This window comes from Odocoileus virginianus, chromosome 20 (genome assembly GCF_023699985.2).
Source record: "Odocoileus virginianus isolate 20LAN1187 ecotype Illinois chromosome 20, Ovbor_1.2, whole genome shotgun sequence".
In the NCBI taxonomy this organism is placed as follows: Eukaryota; Metazoa; Chordata; class Mammalia; order Artiodactyla; family Cervidae; genus Odocoileus; species Odocoileus virginianus.
In genome coordinates this window covers 12,834,708-12,854,624 of record NC_069693.1, presented here as the reverse complement: position 1 = coordinate 12,854,624, position 19,917 = coordinate 12,834,708, and the positions used below count along the sequence as shown (strand labels likewise).

Here is a 19,917-nt window from a genome sequence, read left to right as displayed (position 1 = left end):
TCCAATCGTCCTCTGCTCCCCACGGTTTCAGTGTACACGAGAGGCAGAACCAGCCAATCACTGCCAGGGCAATCCCCAGATCGCGCTGGAGCGGTTTCTGCGTGTCGGCGGATCGGGCTAGGGTCGGTAAGGTCTACAGAGCTCGTGTTCTCCAAACCTCCGGGGTCTCCCCTCAGGTTCCCGTTTTCTTCTGTGTGTGAGCAGGGACAGTTGGCTCCCCGAGAGCCTATTCAGTGCAAGCCTAAACTTACGGAGGGACTTTCTGTTAGCAGCGTTAGGGGTTGCGGTTATATGGTAGAGGAAATTGTTGAGATTTAACCGGAAGGCTAAATAGGGAGGGTTGGGGAGAATTTGGGCTTCCATTGTGGCTCAGCTGGTAAAGAATCGCCTGCAGTGTGGAACACCTAGGTTCTATCCTTAGGTTGGGAAGATCCCCTGGAGAAGGGAAAGGCTGCCCACTCCAGTATTCTGGCTTGGAGAATTCCATGGCCTGTATAGTCCATGGGGTCACAAAGAGTCGGACACTGAGTGACTTTCACTTCACCAAATAGTGAGAACTGGGGAGAACTTGGACCCTACCCCAACGAAGGCCACTTTCTCTTATCCCCTAATACAGGGACTCTGCAGGCGGTGGGATGTCTTGGTCTGGCCTTCTCCGTGGCCTTAGCACGTCCCTAAATTATGGTAAGTGGGGGTTTGGGCCGCCCCTGGGTGGGAATTTGGCTCTTCACCTGACTGAGATGGAGGCTCTGAGCAGGGGAGGAATGTGATCTGACCCAGGTGTCCACAGGATAACTTTGGCTGCGTGTGGGGAGCAGACAGTAGAAACAGGGAGATCTGGGAGGAGGGGGAGGACAGGAGAGTCCAGTGGGAATCAAGGGTAGACAAGACCAGGGTGCATGCTGTGGAGGAGGAAGGGGATTCCGATCAGTTGTGAAGGTTCAGTTGACAGAATCTGCTCATGGCGATGGGAGTGGGGTGACAGGAGGAGGAGTGACACGCTCAGAGACCACCCCCCGCCCCCTATAGGGTTGCTGTGGGGCGGTGTGTGTTAATGTAGATACGATGCATAGAACAGAACACAGTGTGAACCTGTGAGTTAACTCTTACGAAATGCTTAAAAAAGAACCTGACACATGGTGGTTGCTCCATAAATGTATTATTACTCTCAGCCATGAGTACCCCCATCCATAAACAAATAGAGCCTCGCGAAGTGCTTGGAACGGCTCCTCGAACAAAAGAGAGAGTGGCTGATGCTATTATCTGTTTTCTGGGATAATCCCTCTTCCGCCCTCCTGGTTGTCTCTCCAGGCCTAGCTCTGGTCCCCCGGCCTTGGACCACGCGTCCCATGGCCACCCTGAACCAGCTACACCGTCGGGGCCCCCCGAAGTTTCCGCCTCCGAAACCAGGCCCGACGGAGGGCCGGCCACAGCTGAAGGGCGTGGTCCTGCGCACCTTTATCCGCAAGCCCAAGAAGCCCAACTCAGCCAACCGCAAGTGTTGCCGCGTGAGGCTCAGCACCGGCCGGGAGGCCGTCTGCTTCATCCCTGGAGAGGGCCACAGCCTGCAGGAGCACCACGTGGTCCTCGTACAGGGCGGCCGCACGCAGGACCTGCCGGGTGTCAAGCTCAAGGTCGTGCGCGGGAAGTACGACTGTGGCCACGTGCAGAAGAAGAAGTAACTGTGGGGGACCCCGTGGGAGGGTGATCACGCAGAACTTTCTTTCCTTCGGTGCACCTGCAGTGCCCTCAGGAAGCAAGTCCAGCTCTAGAAGTAACTGGTCTAAGTTCAAAGCCCAGCCTAGTGGACCCTTGACCCTTGGGGTCCTGGGCATCCCTCTCCCAGCACCCTTGGCTTCCATGCTGGCACCAGCAACTGCTTCTGCTGGGACAAGACTCTGTACTGCCATCTACTGGGGAGGTGTTGCAATAAAGACCCCAGCCCTCAAGGTTGTGACATGAACCCTCTTACGTGGTATTCACCCTCTTTGCGGTCTTCGAAACTGGTCATCCCCTCTGGCCTCAGTTTCCTTCACCAGAAAAAAATAGCTCAGCTGGCAGTATCCCCTCTGTTGGATTTGGTGAAGATTAAACCAGATGCTTTATGTGTATAATAGCACATGCAGTGACTGCTCTGTTACAAGCTTTGGAATCAGGTGGGCAGCGCTGAGGTTCAGTTCCCCTTCCTTCAGGCCAAGAGCCTGGACATGAAAGTCCTCCTGTCAAGCTTCCTCATCTGAAAAGTAGCAGTAATTGTAATGTTGGCGACAAAGGGGTGTTGGTGGGATTGAATGGTGTGCACAGCTCTGCTCAGACACACACACCTGGATTCAAATCCTGCCTCCACCTCTTCCTTGTTCTGTGACTCCGGGTATATTTGTTCCCCAGTCTGGCTCCATTTCCTCCCTTGGAAAATGGCACCAAGAGTGATGCGGACCTCACCTGATCACCTGATCAGCAGCTGGCTGAGTCCTTGTGGCCCATCTGTGTTCTTGAAGCTCACCCACTTCTTGCATGGCATTTAGCACACCTGAGGTTCTCACTATTGGAACTATCCCACATGGCTTTTTAGGTTCATAGCTGGGGGCAGACAAGCATATCAATTACAGATAAAATCCCCCATCACCTCACACTCTGCACTAATTTTTTATTAAGCTAGCTTGTCAGCTGCACTCAGCTAGGGAAACTGGGAGACACCAGGGGAGCCTTGCTTCCGGAGTCCATCTCCAAGTGGGCTCAAGTATGGAGAAAAGGAGGCTGTCGCCTTGGCAGAAGGCGGGCTGCCCCAATGCAGGGGCAGGAGGTGGGAGTAGAGGATACAATTTGGGGGTCAGTGCAGACTGGGCCTTAGGAATTCTGAAAGAAATGGCACCTGTATGGCTCAGAGGAGAGGTGCTGTTGGGTGCAGTGCTGGAGGAGCTTGCATGGGCCCCACTCCTGAGTCCCAGAGATTCCCCCAAACAAGAGAATGGGTTCCCTTTGAGGCCCCTGTTGGTCCCCCCGAGGACAATCCCTGCTCCCTGCCAGCAATTGCCTTACCCCCAAAACATGCTGACAAGAGTCCTTGTCCAGGATTGTCAGCAGCATTCCTCTGTTTTTAACCAGGGTTTGGTCTTTTTTTTTTGACTCAGTGGGTTTGATCCCTGGGTTGGGAAGATCCCCTGGAGAAGGGGATGGCAATCCACTCCAGTATTCTTACCTGGAGAATCCCATGGACGTAGAAGCCTGGTGGGCTACAGTCCATGGGGTCACAAAGACTCGGACACCACTGAGCAACTAACACATTGACTGATAGGGTCTCCCTGGTGGCTCAGTCACTAAAGAATCCACCTGCAATGCAGGAGATGTGGGTTTGATCCCTGGGTCAGAAAGATCACCTGGAGAAGGAAATGGCAATCCACTCCAGTATCCTTGCCTGGGAAATCCCATGGACAGAGGAGCCTGGTGGGCTACAGTCCACGGGGTCGCAAGAGTTGGACACGACTTGGTGACTAAACCACCATCAACTGATAACCACAGACGTGAGAAAGAAATTTACAAGTATAGTACAGGTCTCTGAGTTACCCTTTGACACTGCCCTGGGGAAGCAAGTGACCAGCCTGGTTGGATCCCTGGTTCCTTGGCTGAAGCAGCAGCAAATGGGGTTCACTGGAAGGGTGCCGGGAACAGGCCACACGGGACCTCCCCGCCCCTTTCCCCAGGCATCCTCTGGCTCTTGGCTGCAAAAGCCGCCCTTGATTGATGTTAGCGTCCGGCAGATGACAGTCTGTCTTGGAAGCCCGGGGCAGGCTGGTTAGCTAGGACAGGCGGATCCTGACCCTCACACTGGAGTGGGTCACAAGGGTGCCGTAGTGCCCCACCCAGGAACGCGTGTCTCTTCCATACTGCTCAAAAGACACGTAGCGGATACCCTTGCCAAAGTTGGTAAAGACGTGGGAGACCTGCGTGGGGAAGGAGAGGGAGGGAGTGAGACTCCAGGGGCTCCTCTTCCGCCTCCTTGACAGATCGTCACCATCATCTGACCCTGCTCCAGGCGCTGGGGATATAGCAACGAAGAAAGCAGCCCAAAGAGCTCATCCTGGGACTTCCTTCTAGTCCAGTGGTTAAGAATCTGCCTGCCAATGCAGGGGACACGGGTTCGACCCCAGGTCTGGGAAGATCTCACATGCCCTAGGGCAACTAAGCCCGTGTGCTGCTGCTGCTGAACCCACACAACCTAGAGCCTGTTCCCTGCAGCAAAAGAAGCCACCGCCGTGAGAAGTCTGTGCAGTGTAACTGGAGAGTAACCCCCGCTCGCTGCAACTAGAGAAAAGCCTTCGTGAGAAGTCTGTACACTGTAATTGGCGAGTAACCCCTGCTCGCTGCAACTAGAGAAACACCTTCGTGAGAAGTCTGTGCAGTGTAACTGGAGAGTAACCCCCACTCGCTGCAACTAGAGAAAAGCCTTCGTGAGAAGTCTGTGCACTGTAACTGGAGAGTAACCCCCACTCGCTGCAACTAGAGAAAAGCCTTTGTGCAGCAATGAAGACCCATTGCTGCAAAAAAAAAAAAAAAAAAAAATCTGGTGAAGCTGAGAGTCTAGGCTCTGACGCTGAAGACAGAAGGGGGAAAGGGCGGAGGAAATTCTGCAAGTGGGTGGGGTTGTAAAATGAATAAGCAAGGGCTGCACTGAGATGACATTTGAGCAGAGACCTGGTGGAGGTGGGGATCTGGAGGAAGAGTGGTCCAGACGGAGGAACAGTGCAAAAGCCCTGAGGTGGCAGCATGCCTCGAGCAGAGTGAGAGGAGTAGGGAATGGGGTCAAGGAGGCAGTGGGCAGATTGTGTGGGGCATTTGAGATGGGGCCCAGAAGGACTTTGGCTTCTGGCTTTTAATTTTTTGGGGCCATGCCACTTGGCTTGTGGGATCTTAGTTCCCCCACCTGGGATGGAACTTATGCCTCCTGTAGTGGAAGCACAGAGTCTTAACCACAGGGAAGTCCCTTGCTTCTGGCTTTTTATCTTTTGTAATTTTTTAAATTGAGCTGAAATTCAAATTCACCTAACATGTACCATTTAAGACTACAATTCTGTATTTTTTTTTTTTTTTTGGCATATTTGTAATGTTATGTAACCATCACCACTATCTAAATCTGGAACATCTCATCACCCCAGGAAAAAACCTCAAATCCATTAGCTGTCATTTCCAATTCCTCCCTCCCTCTGTCCTCTGGCAACCACTAATCTACCTGCTTTTTGTCTCTATGTTGTTCAGTCACTAAGTCATGTCTGACTCTGCAACCCCATGGACTACAGCATGTCAGGCTTCCCTGTCCTTAACTATCTCCTGGAGTTTGTTGAACTCATGTGCATTGACTTGGTGATGCCATCCAACCCTCTCATCCTTTGTCGCCCCTTTCTCCTCCTGCCCTCAGTCTTTCCCAGCATCAGTCTTTTCCAGTGAGTTGGCTCTTTGCATGTATCTCTATGGCTTTGCTTATTCTGGAAATTTCCTATAAATGCTATATACAATATGTGGCCTTTGTGTCTGACCTCTTTCATTTAGCACAATGTTTCCATGGCTCACCTATGTTGAAGTGTGAATCTGCACTTCACTCCTTTTCATAACTGCATGATAGGACATTGGCTTTTGTTCTGAGATGTATCCGTGGGATGGTTACAGGCAGGTGAAATCCGCGGTCTGACTCACTTTTTTTTTGGATTCACTTTTTAATAGCTTTCTAGATGCTGAGTCTGTGTGTTGGGTTGGTGTTGGAGGGAGGAGATCAGGAATTGACCAGAAGACCACCTAAAAGGTTACTTTGATAAGTGAGGTATGATGACCGTGACAGCTTAGGCTCAGGAGCCGTTGTGGCTTTGAATCAAGCCCTGCATGCTTTAGTTTGGGTGTCACTTCCGCCCCTCAGTTTCCCCAACTGTAGAATGGTGATGGAGCAAGGATTTTGGTTCATCACTGCATTCCAAGCAACTACAGCAGTGCCCAGTATACAGTAGGTGCTCAATAAATGTCTATTGAATAACTAGGCCATTGTGCTAATGAATTAATGGGTAAAACTTTTGGACAGGCCTGTAATAAGGGCTCAATAATTGTTAGCTGTTGTTATTACAGATACAGGTAGTGGTGCTGAGAACTGAGAACCGAATTTGAGCAGGGTGAGAAGTGGGTGTGCCTCTGGACAGGGCAAGGGTGGTGTGGAAGGCGGTCTGGACCCACCTGTCGGCAGCCTCTCTCAGTCCACTGAAGGACCGGGTTGGGTGAGGCTGAGAACTTGACCACTTCATTTTCATACACGTCCAGGAGGCGGACCCGAAGCCGGTAGATGCAGCCGCAGTTCTCCCGGGCACCCCACCTGCCAGGTGGTGGTGAGCCTTCACGTCTCTGCTACCCACTTAGGTCTCTGGCCTCCAGGAGCTTTGATGATGCCAGGCCTGGGAACCTAGGGGGAGGAGCCTAGGTGCCCCTGAGGTGGAGCCAGAGCCTGGAGGAGGAGCCTGGGTATTCCTGGGGCGGAGCCAGAGTTTGGGGGAGGAGCCTGGGGTGGAGCCAGAATTTGGGGGAGGAGCCTGGATGTTCCTGGGGTGGAGCCAGAGCCTGGGCTCGCCAAAGGTCCGTCCCTCCCTGGCTCTGCTACTTTGAGAGCATAGCTTCCCTTCTTTCAGCCTCACTGTGAAGGGGCACAGTAGCAGTGCCAGCCCGTGGGGGTGACAGGGTGTGAAATGAGCCCCTTCTGTAGAACTGCCACCTCCACTGGGGTGGGGGTGCGGGCAGGTTGCCACTCTTCACTCACCAGTCGGCCACACAGATCTCGATCTGGGCGCTGTCGAGCAACTCCTGCCACACCCCTTCCATCACCAAGTCCACAAGCTGCCTCTTAAAGCACCATCTAGGAAGAGGGGGATAATGCACGGTGGAGGGCCAAGAGTTCCATCATTCAAATCACAGCCCAGAAATCACCTCCTCCTGGAAGCCTCCCCTGACTACCCTGTCTGAAGCAGCCCCTTTGGGCTGCTCTAGCAGACAAGACGTATGATGGGCTGTGGGCATCCCCGCTGGCCTCTCAGATTCCCCTCCATCACTCACTCCGCTGTGGCCGCCAGGAGGCCGGGCCGTATGCAGGCTTGCCCCTTATATGTGTGGGGACCAGAACATGAATGCAAACAGAGGCACACCATAGCAGACAGCTGAGCGAGAGTTCTGAGGTCTTCTCTTGATCCAAGAGGCGCCGCCCCCCGTCTAAGATTGTGTTGCTTGTATGGAAGGGTCTCCCTCCCCCTCTACTTCCTGTTGGGTCAGTCAGTGGGAAGCTTTAGCAGGAGATAGAGGGAGAAGAGAGTGGACTCAGAGTATTTATTCTCCTGGCTCCCTCCCAAGGGATCATAGTGGGACTTTGTGTCTCTCCAAGAAAGCACCCTCTCCACAGTGCTCTCTCCTCCCAGCTTTCTCTGTCATCATATTTCGATAACTGTTACCTCCCTTCCCCCTAGCCTAGGGTCCTGCAGTATCTCTTGCGTTCTGTCTGTACCTTTGTAAACAGTCCTTCTCCTTGAATTTCAATGTGCCATAATAACAGAAATAGTGATTTATCATGAGAACTGATAAACTGACCAGAACAGAGTGCTCAAGGACAGACCTGGTTATGTATGCTGCTGCTGCTGCTAAGTCGCTTCAGTTGTGTCCGACTCTGTGCAACCCCATAGATGGCAGCCCACTAGGCTCCTCTGTCCTTGGGATTCTCCAGGCAAGAATACTGGAGTGGGTTGCTATTTCCTTCCACAAGCTATGTATGGGAACTTCATAAATGATAGAGGTGGTGCTGACATTCCATGGGGAAAGGAAGGATTCTTTAGTACATGGTGTTGGGAAAACTGGCTTAGTATATAGAGGGAAAAAGAAAAAACTGGATCCTTACCGAACATCACATTCAAAGGTGGATTAAAGATCTAAATGTAAAAGATAAAACTATGAGGTTACTAGAAAAGAGTAGTAGAGAACACTATTAGGATCTAAGGGGAGGGAAGGATTTTTTTAAACAAAATTAAAAAAACAAATTCTAAAGCAAAAAAGATGAATTTGATCATATGAAAATAACAAAGAATGCCATGGACACACTTAATTCGTATGGTAGAGTGGGAGATTTTATGTAACATCCAGAATGAACAAGGAACTGACATCTAGAATATACAAGGAATTCTTGTATATCAACGAGAATAAGACATCAACCTTAATAAAAATATGAACAGGCAGGGACTTCCCTGATGGTCCAGTGGCTAAGGCTCCATGCTCCCAGGGCAGGGGACCTGGGTTCGATCCCTGGTCAGGGAACTAGATCCCACATGCTGCAACTGAGAGTTTGTATGCCACAACTAAGCCCTGATGCAGCCAACTAAATAAATAAAGTAAGTATTAAAAATAGGAACAGGTAACTGACAAGAGGGAATTCAAAAGCCTAACAATTATTTGTCGAATGACTGAATACATGCATGTGGGAAGGAGAGTGTGAAAGTGGGTGAGGGTGAGGATGAGGACCGTAGGGTAGGGTTCCCCCTCCCTCGCCCCAGTGATCAAAGGCCACTCACTCGAACGAAGTCACGAAGCAGGTCTGGGAAGGAGCTCCCGGCATCATTATGAGGTTCTTTTCCACGGCCCAGCCATTCCCGCCGTGCTCCACCTCCCAGCCTCTGAAGCCCTCTGTGGGATATAATAGGGTTAAACACGAGGGATTCGCGCTCCAGCTTGCCCAGGCCACTACCTACTATTCTCTGTCCACTGGCCCCTCCCTGGCAGCATCTGTGGACACCCCCCCCTGCCCCCGACCTGCCCCCGACCCGCCTCACCCGACCCAGGGTGCTACCTCTGGGATCCTCCAGCCTTGACCCCGCGCATTTACTCAGTTCCCCTTCCCACAGCCTCTCAAAACGGCCTGATGTTTCTATGCAAGCTCCGCCCCCTGTCAGCGCCCAGTCGGTTTCTCCCCAGCCCTCCCCTGGCCCTTCCCTCTTTAACCACCGCCCACTGAGTTGAGGGGACGTCCCCAGTGGTCCAGTGGCAAACACCCTCTTCCAACAACACAAGAGAAGACTCTACACATGGACATCACAACATGGTCAATGCTGAAATCAGCCTGATTATATTCTTTGCAGCGGAAGATGAAGAAGCTTTTGACAATCAGCAAAAACAAGACCTGGAGCTGACTGTAACTCAGATCATCAGCTCCTTATTGCAAAATTGAAGAAAGTAGGGAAAACCACTAGACCATGTAGGCACGACCTGAATCAAATCCCTTATGATTATAGTGGAGGTGATGAATAGATTCAAAGGATTAGATCTGGTAGACAGAGAACTATGGATGGAGGTTTGTAATATTGTACAGGAAGCAGTGACCATAACGATCCCAAACAAAAAGAAATGCAAGAAGGCAAAGTGGTTGTCTGAGCTTAGAGGAGAAGAGAAGCGAAACACACAGGAGAAAGGGAAAGATACTTATTTGAATGCGGAGTATCAAAGAACAGCAAGGTGAGGTAAGAAAGCCTTTTTAAGTGAACAATGCAAAGAAATAGAGGAAAACAATAGAATAGAAGAGACTAGAGATCTCTTCAAGAAATTTGGATACAAAGGGCACATTTCATTCAAGGATGGGATGGAAACCATAAAGACCTAATAGAAGCAAAAGAGATTAAGAGGAGGTGGCAAGAATGCACAGAAGAAATATACAAAAAAGGGTCTTAATGACTGGGAAACCACAATGGTGTGGTCACTCAGAGCCAGAAATCTGGAGTGTGAAGTCGAATGGCCTTAGGAAGCATCACTATGAACGAAGCTAGTGGAGGTGATGGAATTCCAGCTGAGCTATTTCAAATCCTAAAAGATGATGCCGTTAAAGTGCTGCACTCATTATGCCAGCAAATTTGGAAAACTCAGCAGTGGCCACAGGACTGGAAAAGGTCAGTTTTCATTCCAATCCCAAGGAAGAGCATTGCCAAAGTTAATGTCCAAACTACCGCACAACTGCCCCACACAATTGTACTGCACAATCCACTCTACTCCCAAGCTATCAAGGTAATGCTCAAAATCCCTCAAGTTAGGCCTCAACAGTATGTGAACCAAAAACTTTCAGATATACAAGCTGGATTTAGAAAAGGCAGAGGAACCAGAGATCAAATTGCCAACACCCAGTGGATCATAGAAAAAGCAAGGGAATTCCAGAAAAACATCTACTTCTGCTTCATTGACTACACTAAAGCCTTTGACTGTGTGGATGACAACAAACAGTGGAAATTATAAAAAGATGGGAATACCAGACCACTTTACCTGCCTCCTTAGAAACATGTATGCAGGTCAAGAAGCAACAGTTAGAACCAGACATGAAACCAGACTGGTTCAAAACTGGGAAAAGACTACATCAAGGCTGTATATTGTCACTCTGCTTACTTAACTTCTATACAGAGTACATCATGTGAAATGCTGGGTTGGATGAATCACAAGCTGGAATCAAGATTTCTGGGAGAAATATCAACAACCTCTGATATGCAGATGATACCACTCTAATGGCAAAAAGCGAAGAGGAACTAAAGAGCCTTTTGATGAGAGTGAAAGAGGAGAGTGAATAAGCTGGCTTAAAACTCAACATTAAAAAAAAAAAAAAAACTAAGATCATGGCATCCAGTCTCATCACTTCATAGCAAATAAATGGGGGAAAAGTGGAAACAGTGGCAGATTTTGTTTTCTTGGCCTCCAAAATCATCACGGATGGTGATTATGGCCAGGAAATTAAAAGACGCTTGCTCCTTGAAAGAAAAGCTATGTGTATTAAAAAGCAGAGACATCACTTTCTGACAAAGGTCCGTATAATCAAAGCTATGGTTTTTCCAGTAATCATGTATGGATGTGAGAGTTGAACCATAAGAAGGCTGAGAGCTGAAGATTTCATGTTTTCGAGTTGTGGTGCTGGGGAAGACTCTTGAGAGTCCCTTGGACTGCAAGAAGATCAAACCAGTCAATCCTAAAGGAAATCAACCCTGAATATTCATTGGAAGGACTGATGCTGAAGCTCCAATACTTTGGCCACCTAATGGGAAGAGCCAACTCACCGGGAAAACCCTGATGCTGGGAAAGCTTGAGGGCAGGAGGAGAAGGGGACGACAGTGGATGAGATGGTTGGATAGCGTCACCGACTCAAGTTTGAGCAAATTCCAGAAGATGGTGAAGGACAGGGAAGCCTGGCGTGCTGCAGTCCACGGGGTCGCAATGAGTTGGACACGACTTAGCGACTGAACAACAACTGAGTCTACAGTTCCAGCAGAGCGTCACCTCTGCTCCGCCCCTTGGCGCCTTCTCCTCTGTCTTGCCAACCAATCTGTACTCCCTCCACTGAAGTTTCAATACTTTGGCCACCTGATGCGAAAAGCCGACTCATTGGATAAGACCCTGATGCTGGGAAAGGCTGAAGGTAGGAGGAGAAGGGGACGTCGTAAGACGAGATGTTTGGATGGCATCATCGACTCAATGGACGTGAGTTTGAGCAAGCTCCGGAGATGATGGAGGACAGGGAAGCCTGGCGTCCTGCGGTCCATGGGACCGCAAACAGTTGGACAGGAGTGAGCGACTGAACACCACTACCCACGGTCCCTGGCTCCTCCCATTCAGTCTGTCTCTTCCCCAGCTCCTCCCTGGCCTCGCCCACCCAGTTTCTCAAGGACCACGTCCCTTGGCTCCAGGCCCCGCCCGCCCATCCCCGGGGTCTCCTCCGTCCCACCCCTGGCCCCGCCCCCGCCCCTCGGCCCCACCCCCGGCACCCACGCTCTCCGCAGGAGTTGAAGATGAGGTTGCGGCCTAGCGGCGCCCTCAGACAGTAGCGCGCCAGGGCGCAGAGCGGGAACTCCTCCTCATCCTCGCTGTTGGGCGGGCAGCGCTGGGCCACCGCATAGAGGGCGCGGCCCTCCGCGCTGCGGTCGCGGGCCAGCTGCAGCAGCCAGACGGTGGGCCCGTCCACCACGTCGCGCCAGGCGCGGCACACCGGGCGGCAGCGCATCACCAACGCGCGCGGGGGCACGTGGCTCAGCACCTGCACGAGCAGCTCCGGGGGCAGCGCGTCCAAGGCTATGGGCGGCTCCACGGGCAGCCGTCGCCGCCGCGAGGGCCGGGCGCCCATCTCCGGCCGCCAGAGTCCTGCAGATAGAGAGGAGTCGGCGGGTTAGGGCAGCCTGGCCTCCCTCCAGCTCTCCTTCCAGGACGCAAGTCCTCTGCGGCTTGACCGTGACCTCACTAGGTACACGGGCGACCGGGAGGCTGCCAGCTCCAAGAAACTCGGCATCTGGTTCCTTCCACTTGGCTCCAGACGGCGACTGGTTCCTCCCCATCTTTCCCCCTTGAGCAACAAATCCCTAAGCCTGATCATAAGCCCACGAGGGCTGCTAACCACGGCTTCCTGCTCTGGCCGGTGCGCTTGGGTCAGGCTGAGCTCCTTACATATGACCATAGGCTCACTGAAGACCTGTGAGAGAAACCCACCAAGAGGGAAACCATTTCCGCTCCATCCCCCAGGGGTCCCAACTCTCTGGCCTTTGGAATCCGTGACCTATCCTTCAGCAAAATCCATTTCCTCAATCTCTTCGCTGAACATTCTTGTCACCTTCTTGCTCTAACCAGAACCCAGCTGTCCTGTGACCCTTCCAAGGGGGTACATCTTGCTCCTTGGAGCTGTTTTCAGATCATTTTCCCTCCGTCCTCCCCGACACGCCCCAGCTCATCAGGGTTGATCGTTTGTCACCTTGTCAGCATCATCTGGTGACCCAGATGACTGCTCATCACTTCTCCATGATTTTAGCTCTAGGCTCATTGCCACTCAGGTCGCTCTTATCAACATTCTGGGTGATTTCCACATCCAGGTTGATGATCCTTCCTTATACCATCCAGGCCTCTCTTGTTCCCTGACCAGCTGTCCTAGCCCCTCTTTCCTGTGGTTGCACCTACGCTTGTCACAGTAACAATGGCCCCTTCAGAGCCTCCATCTCAGGCTTCTCACTCTCCAGTCATCACCTTCTCTCTTTCCAGCTCTCTCCCTCCAGCGCCCTAGACCCTCCACAGTCCTGCCAACCCACTGTGATCTCCCATCCTTTATCCCTACCCACCCCCACCCCATCAATGCTCAATTCTTCTTTATCCAGCTTAAGTTCCTCGGTTAATCATTGCAAACATTTCTTTGCATACACCCTGGCCTCCTCTGGCTTCCTCCCACGCGTGACCTGGTTAAATCCAAGCCCTCCACTTACCTGTGCCTGTACTCACACGGTTTAAAGCAGCTGAAGAACAACACACAACTCCACTGGCCGGCTCCACTTCAAGCTTGTGAACTTGACACTCAAGCGTGCCTGCAGTGCTGTCTGGCAATCAGATTACATTTCTTTTATCCACTAGCTCTTCCTCTCTATAGATAGCTATTTCACACCTTCTCCCCTAACCTCCAACACATTACACTTCCTTCCACCTTTTCACTCTTTCCTTGCTTCTTCTTATTTATTTTTGGCTGCATGGTGCGACATGCAGGTTCTTAGTTAGTTTCCCCTAACCAGGGATCCAACCAGTTCCCCCTGAAGGGGTGGAAGCACAGAGTCCTAACCTCTGGACCACCATGAAACTCCCTCCTTTCTTCTTATTTTGTAGGAAAAAAAAAAAATTAATAGAAAGTGAATGTCCACAGACCCCCACTGCCCCATAGACCCTCCCTGCCCTCTGCTTTCCCAACACAACTGTGCCCATTCCAGGCCACTATCTCATAGTTCTCCTCTCTCTCTGTTGCACCTTCAGCTTCCCTCTCTGAACTGGGTCATTCTCATCAGCCCACACAGAGTCATCTCATATGAAAACGAATGAAAATACTCTTGATTCCAGCTCCCTTTCCAGCTATGACCCCATTTCTTTGGTCCTCTTTATAGTAAAACTTCTCCAAAAAGTTGTCACACTCACTGCCTCCATATGGTCTACTGATGTTCTCACCCATACCTTCTCTAATCAGGCTTTGCCCTCCTTAGAGTGATAATTGCTCAGTTGTGTCCGACTCTTTGCGACCTCATGGACTGTAGCCTGCCAGGCTCCTCTGTCCATGGAATTCTCCAGGCAAGAGTACTGGAGTGGGTAGCCATTCCCTTCTCCAGGAGATCTACCTGACCCAGGGATTGAACCTGGGTCTGCAGCATTGCAGGCAGATTCCCTGAGCCACCAGGGAAGCCCCTCCTTCTCCACCCTGAAATGTCAAGGTCACCCACCAGTGACCTCCCTTGGTGCTGAACCAATAGTCACTGTTCACTCAGTCTTCACTTTGCTTGACCTGTTAACAGCACCTGACGCAGGAGTCGCTCTCTCTTCACTCTTCACGTCACTTCTCTGAGCCACCGCATCCCTCTGGACCCCTTCCGGCTACCTGGTGGCTCCCAGTCAGTCTCCTTGGCTGTTTCTTCCTCCTTCTGATCTCAGGGTCAGGGATTAGTCTTTGAACCTCTCCTCTTCTCCATCAGTACTCACTCCCTTGGGGATCTCATCCACTCTCATCACCTGTCACCTGGACCATCGCTGTCTCCCTGCTCCTTTCCCCAACAGCCAGGACAGGTGTGAACACCTGAGTTTGGGTCCAGTCCCTGCCTGCTCAGAGCCCTGCTGGGCTCCACCTCATCAGGGTCAGGGAAAGGGGCTCACTGTGGCCCACAAGCCCCATGTGATCAGCACTCGTCATCGCCCTGCCCTCATTTCCCCTTACTCACTCTGCCCCAGCCAAACCAGCCTCCATACCTCAGAGCCTTTGCATAGGCTGTTTTCATCACCTAGATCCAGAGTACTTCTTTGCTCACCTCCACACTTCCTTCAAACCCTGGCTCAACTTCCCCACAGAACTGTCTCTAGCCACCATATTTACACTTTCAGGGCCTCAAGACCATCACCTACTTCTTCCCTTTTCCTTACTTTATTCTTTTCTAACACTCTTATCACACCACACACGTAAGTATAGGTGGATTCTTTACCACCTGAGCCACCAGGGAAGCCCATATATTGATATAATTTACTTAATTAAGTCAGTCTTCCGCATTGTCTGTTCCCCTAGCCACATTGTAACAATCACTATGAGGGCAGAATTGCTGCTGATTTTGCATACTGCACACCAGGGTCCACACCAGTGTGTGACACAGAGTAAGTGTTCAATAAAGAGATATTAAGTGACTGAATGAACGGACTGTCACATCAGAAACCCACTTCACAGATGAGGAAACTGAGGCATAACAAAATGAAACACCTTTATTTAAAACAAAACAAAACACCTTGACAAAAGAGCTGAGTGATGAAATGCTGATTCCTGACTCCAGCTAAGCCTCTTGGCTCAAGAGCAAATCTCTTCATCTTTTTTTTTTTTCCATTTATTTTTATTAGTTGGAGGCTAATTACTTTAAATCTCTTCATCTTTTTGTGTGCCTCACTTTCTTCTTCTGAAAATGAGGGTGTTAACCATATTTCCTCCATAGGGTTGTTGTGAGAATGAAATGAATTAATATTGGTAAAGCACTCAAGAAATAACCTCCGGTATTTCATAAATAAAAGTGATAGTAATATATTAGACACTAAATTATGTTAGTTGCTATTATTATTACATGCCATAAAAAGATGACGAGCAACCATTTAGCTATGATATTTCCATCTGGTGACATTTATTGGGGCCTTCCTAAACCACTGTGCTGAGCATTTAAGCTGCATCATTGCACTGAATTCCATCATTGTGTTTTAATGACCAAAACGATTCTCGGAGGTTGCCCTGGGTTAAGAGCCTTCAAAGATCTAATGCTTGTTATATCATCTAGTGCCAGTAAGTGCTCGATTCATGTCAGCTGTTACTATTTTGAAATAAATTGATGAAGGTCTTGTTAAGAATTAAGCCTGTATCAGGCAAGTAGCCTGTGGACATTGCACAAAGCCTGACTCTGTTTTGCCCCCACAACAGAGAACTGGAGTTGTGGAGACAGGCTTTAGAGACTAGGGTGTATTTTGCCCCCAGGTGGTTATAAGTTGTATTAATAATTAGCTGCAATTTACAAGTGAGTCTACCAGCTTGCCCAGCATAGACATGAAACTCACCAGAGTCTAGTTCCCCAGGTCAGTTCTCCTTAGGAATGTGCCAATTGCTGGTGAGTGGGGGATTTCTGGAACTGAGAGTGGTCACCTCACACCACAAGGGCAGCAGACTTCACTGGGGAGCAAGGACTTTCAAGTGATGTACTGTATGAGCCCTGGGTATTCAAAATGCTTATCTGTGATGCTCTCCTGAGGACCATAAAGTGCCTTGTAGCCACCATGTCCAACCCAGCTGAATGCCAGCTACTGGCTGGGTCAGAATGGCAGGTCACTGCCTGCTGCCAGGGTGTTTGGATGTGTGTGTGTGTCTGTTTGTGTTTGGTGGGGAGGATAATCGTATTGGTTGTCACAGTGACTGGGGGATGATACTGGTATTCAGTTTCCAGGGACCTGTGACGCACAGCAGACATCTTCCCCAAAGGGCTATAACAGCATATCCAATCTGATGTGCTCTTTTCCAGGACTTGACCATTCTCCATTCACACCCATCCCTTTGACATGGGCAGGTCTTTGGGACTGCTTCACCTTTTCAGAGCATCACAGAAGTGACGCTGTTAAGGGGTTGTGGAGGTTGTGTTGTCTGGGGGTGCGTGCCTGGGGGGCCCTGAGTCCAGTGGTGTGCTCCTAAATGTTCAACAACAGGCTCTTGGACTTCCCTGGGGGTCCTATGGTTGAAACTTTGCCTTCCAATCAGGGTGGGCAGGTTTGATCCCTGGTTGGGGGATCCGTGAAAGACATGGTTTTCAGAGCTTTTGGATTTAGGGATTGTAGCATTTGCTGATTTCTGTGGTGTGAATATACTGTCCATGGCTGATGGCAAGCTACCAACATGATGTCTCTGAACTTTGGAGTTGGAAAGCGCTGTCCACAATGCGCTCCCAGGATCGCATTGGAACTGTGTGAACCAGTTCCAGCACACCACCGCCTAAGTCACCATGTGAGTCTGGCTGCCCTGAAGCCATCACAGTGGAGAGACCACAGGAAGAGATATATATATGCTTGGGGAGCTTCAGCTGTTTGGGTCTTCCCATCCTAGATGCTGGTGGCTCAGTGGTAAAGAATCCGTCTGCCAATGCAAGAGACCCAGGTTCGATCCCTGGGTGAGGAAGTTCCCCTGGAGGAGGGAATGGCAACCCACTCCAGTTTTCTTGCCTGGAGAATTCCATGGATAGAGAAGCCTGGTGGGCTACTGGGGTCGAAAAAGAGTTGGACACGACTTAGCGACTGAACAACAATGACAATCCAGGTGCTAGACAGGGAAATTAATGAGCCCTCAGATGACCCAGCCCCAATCACTGCCTGATGGGACCTGCACAAGAGCCCCCGAGAATTGCTTAGCTGAGCCCAGTCAGTCCCAGAGCCATCAGAATAATAAAGGAGTGGGTATTGTTTTAAGTCACTGCATTTTGAGTAGTCTCTTACGCAGCACTTGCTAAATGTAATGATGGTCAGTGACTTGTATTTCAGGGGACAGGTACTACTCACAGAGGATGGCCAAGAGAATCCCAGGCAGGATTAAAAGTTCCATTTGGAATGGATAACGATGTGGTCCATATATATGATAGAATACTACTCAGTCATAAAAAAGAATGAAATAATGTCATTTGCAGCAACATAGGTAGACCTAGAGATTATTATACTAAGTGAAGTAAGAGACAAATACCATGTAATATCACTTATATGTAGAATCTAAAATATAACACAAATGAACTTATCTATAAAACAGAAACAGACATAGAGAACAGACTGTGGTTGCCAAGGGGGAGGGGAATGAGGGAAGGTGGGACTGAGAGTTTGGGATTAGCAGATGCAAACTATTTATTATAAATAGAATGGATAAACAAGATCCTGGGATTTCCCTGGTGGTCCATTGACTGTCTCTGTGCTCCCAATGCAGGGGACCTGAGTTTGATTCCTGGTCAGGGAACTAGATCCCACATGCTGCAACTAAGACCCAGTGCAGCCAAATAAATAATACATAAATTTTTTAAAATATTAAAAAAAACCAAGGTTCTAATGTGTAGCACAGAAAACTATGTTCAATATCCTGGGATAAGCCATAATGGAAAGGAATATGAAAAAGAAGGTGTATGTATGTATAACTGAACCACTTTGCTATACAGCAGAAATTAACCCAACATCGTAAATCAACTATATTCTCTTATTTTGCTTTTATTTTTTTCTTAAATCAATTATATTTCAATAAAATAAGTTTTAAAAAAAGTCCCATCTGGGCAGAAGTACTCATTTGAAAGTTGTGTTCTTTTCCTTCCTGTTTCTTGATCTAAAGTCGGGTTACATGTGTGTTCATTTGTGAAAATTCATCAGGCTGTACAGTTTGTATACTTTCTAGAACAGGTTTACTGGAAACAATAATAACAATAAAAACAGAGATGGTAATCCATGGAAAGGAACCAAAAGATATCCACAAGGCTCTCCGCAAAGTTATCAAACAAAAAATAGGATGAGGACGCGATGATGATGATTTTAAAAAGTGAAAGTGTCAGTTGCTCAGTCACATCCGACTTTTTGCTACCCCACGAACTGTGTAACCCACCAGGCTCCTCTATCCATGGAATTCTCCAGGCAAGAATATTGGACTGGGTTGCCATTCCCTTCTCTAGGTGATAGTCCCCACTCAGGGATGGAACCTGGGTCTCCTGCATTGCAAGCAGATTCTTTACCATCAGCCACCAGGGAGGCTGCTTCACAAATACATGAGTCATCCTTGCCCAGGGGGCATGCTAGTCTTCTCTGCATCGTTCCAATTTTAGTATATATGTGCTGCCGAAAGTGACCACGAAAGGATTATTTTTAAATTCAAGAACCCCTGAAACTATTAAGAGGTAGCTTCTCTCTTTCCTCGGCGGTTCCTCGAATCGTGTAGGGCCTTTTTAGAGTGACTGGAAAATTTTGCACAAAAATACCCCTATGACTCAGTGGTAAAACCATTGCCATGGTATAATAAGCATTATTTTATGATTATTTTTGATGGTCCTGGGGACTAACTGGGCTCAGTCATGTAGTTCTCAGGGGCTCTTGGGCCGTGGTCCTCAGGCAGAGCGTGGCACTCGGTCATCTTCTGAAAGCTCGTCACTCCTCTGCTGAGTGCTGGACCAGGGGACTCTCTGGCTGGGAATTCCCCAAGCAGTTCCTCATCTCCACATGGTCTCTCCGGCTAGCTGCACACTTTTCCGAGTAGTTACTCTTGATGAAGATCAAATAGTATCATTTCATTTTCACGGCTCGTGATTCATTAAACTATCTTCATTTTATATAGCGTTTCTGAAAATAATTTTATTTCTTATTCTTATTTTTGGCTGTGCTGGGTCTTCACTGCTGCTCGGGCTTCTCTCCAGTTGCAGAGTGCTCTAGGGCTCGGGGGTCTCAGTACTTGCAGCTCCCAGGCTCTATAGCACACGCTCCATAGTTGTGACGTTCGGAGTTAGTTGTCTGGAGGCATGTGGAATCTTCCTGGATCAGGAATCGAATCTGTGTCTCCTACACTGGCAGGCAGATTCTTTACCACTGCGCCACTGGGAAGCCCTATAGCATCATTTTTACTTGGCTAATTTTCTTCCTTAACTTTGTTAATTTTATCTTTATTAATTTAGCAAGTATACTTCCATTGATTTTGAAATTACTTTTATCATTTGATAATATATTGATAATTTGATAATAATATAATCAGCTAATAATATATTGGGATAACTTAGGTGCAACCATTGCTTATTTATTATTTATCAATTTTTTTTTTGGCTGGGCCATGCAGCATACAAGATCTTTAGTTCCCCCACTAGGGATCAA

The 19,917-nt window shown here is 49.2% G+C and overlaps 2 protein-coding genes and 1 non-coding gene across 8 annotated transcripts in view; 1 reads left to right on the top strand and 2 right to left on the bottom strand.

Moving 5' to 3' along the window:
- The first annotated feature begins 19 nt into the window (after positions 1–19).
- Positions 20–1,968, top strand: MRPS12 (mitochondrial ribosomal protein S12). 3 transcript variants are annotated; one of them, XM_020870329.2, is made up of 3 exons: positions 20–126; positions 617–684; positions 1,312–1,968. In XM_020870329.2, the coding sequence occupies exons 2-3, from the start codon at positions 636–638 to the stop codon at positions 1,680–1,682; spliced, it is 420 nt and encodes a 139-aa protein (XP_020725988.1). In that variant the 5' UTR covers positions 20–126; positions 617–635; the 3' UTR covers positions 1,683–1,968. The 3 variants fall into 3 exon arrangements, with proteins under 3 accessions (XP_020725988.1, XP_020725989.1, XP_020725991.1); XM_020870330.2 differs by having other exon boundaries at positions 38–122; XM_020870332.2 differs by having other exon boundaries at positions 107–176.
- FBXO17 (F-box protein 17) overlaps positions 1,141–19,917 on the bottom strand; it is a 31,749-nt gene continuing 12,972 nt past the window's right edge. The window contains exons 1-8 of one of the 4 annotated variants that reach the window (XR_011482120.1): positions 13,269–13,355; positions 12,416–12,490; positions 11,797–12,165; positions 8,577–8,688; positions 6,788–6,883; positions 6,214–6,349; positions 2,443–3,941; positions 1,141–2,236 (exon numbers count right to left, since the gene is read on the bottom strand). Coding sequence is in view for 3 of the 4 variants with exons in the window: in XM_020870335.2 (XP_020725994.2) it covers positions 3,798–3,941; positions 6,214–6,349; positions 6,788–6,883; positions 8,577–8,688; positions 11,797–12,148 (840 nt within the window). In the remaining variant the exon portion in view is untranslated. Of the gene's footprint in view, positions 3,942–6,213; positions 6,350–6,787; positions 6,884–8,576; positions 8,689–11,796; positions 12,166–12,415; positions 12,491–13,268; positions 13,380–19,917 lie in introns of those variants that run through there. The other 3 variants (XM_020870335.2, XM_020870334.2, XM_070450914.1) reach the window with 3 other exon arrangements.
- LOC139030077 (U6 spliceosomal RNA) lies at positions 18,802–18,911 on the bottom strand. Its single transcript, XR_011482396.1, has one exon. It is a non-coding gene; the product is annotated as a U6 spliceosomal RNA (small nuclear RNA).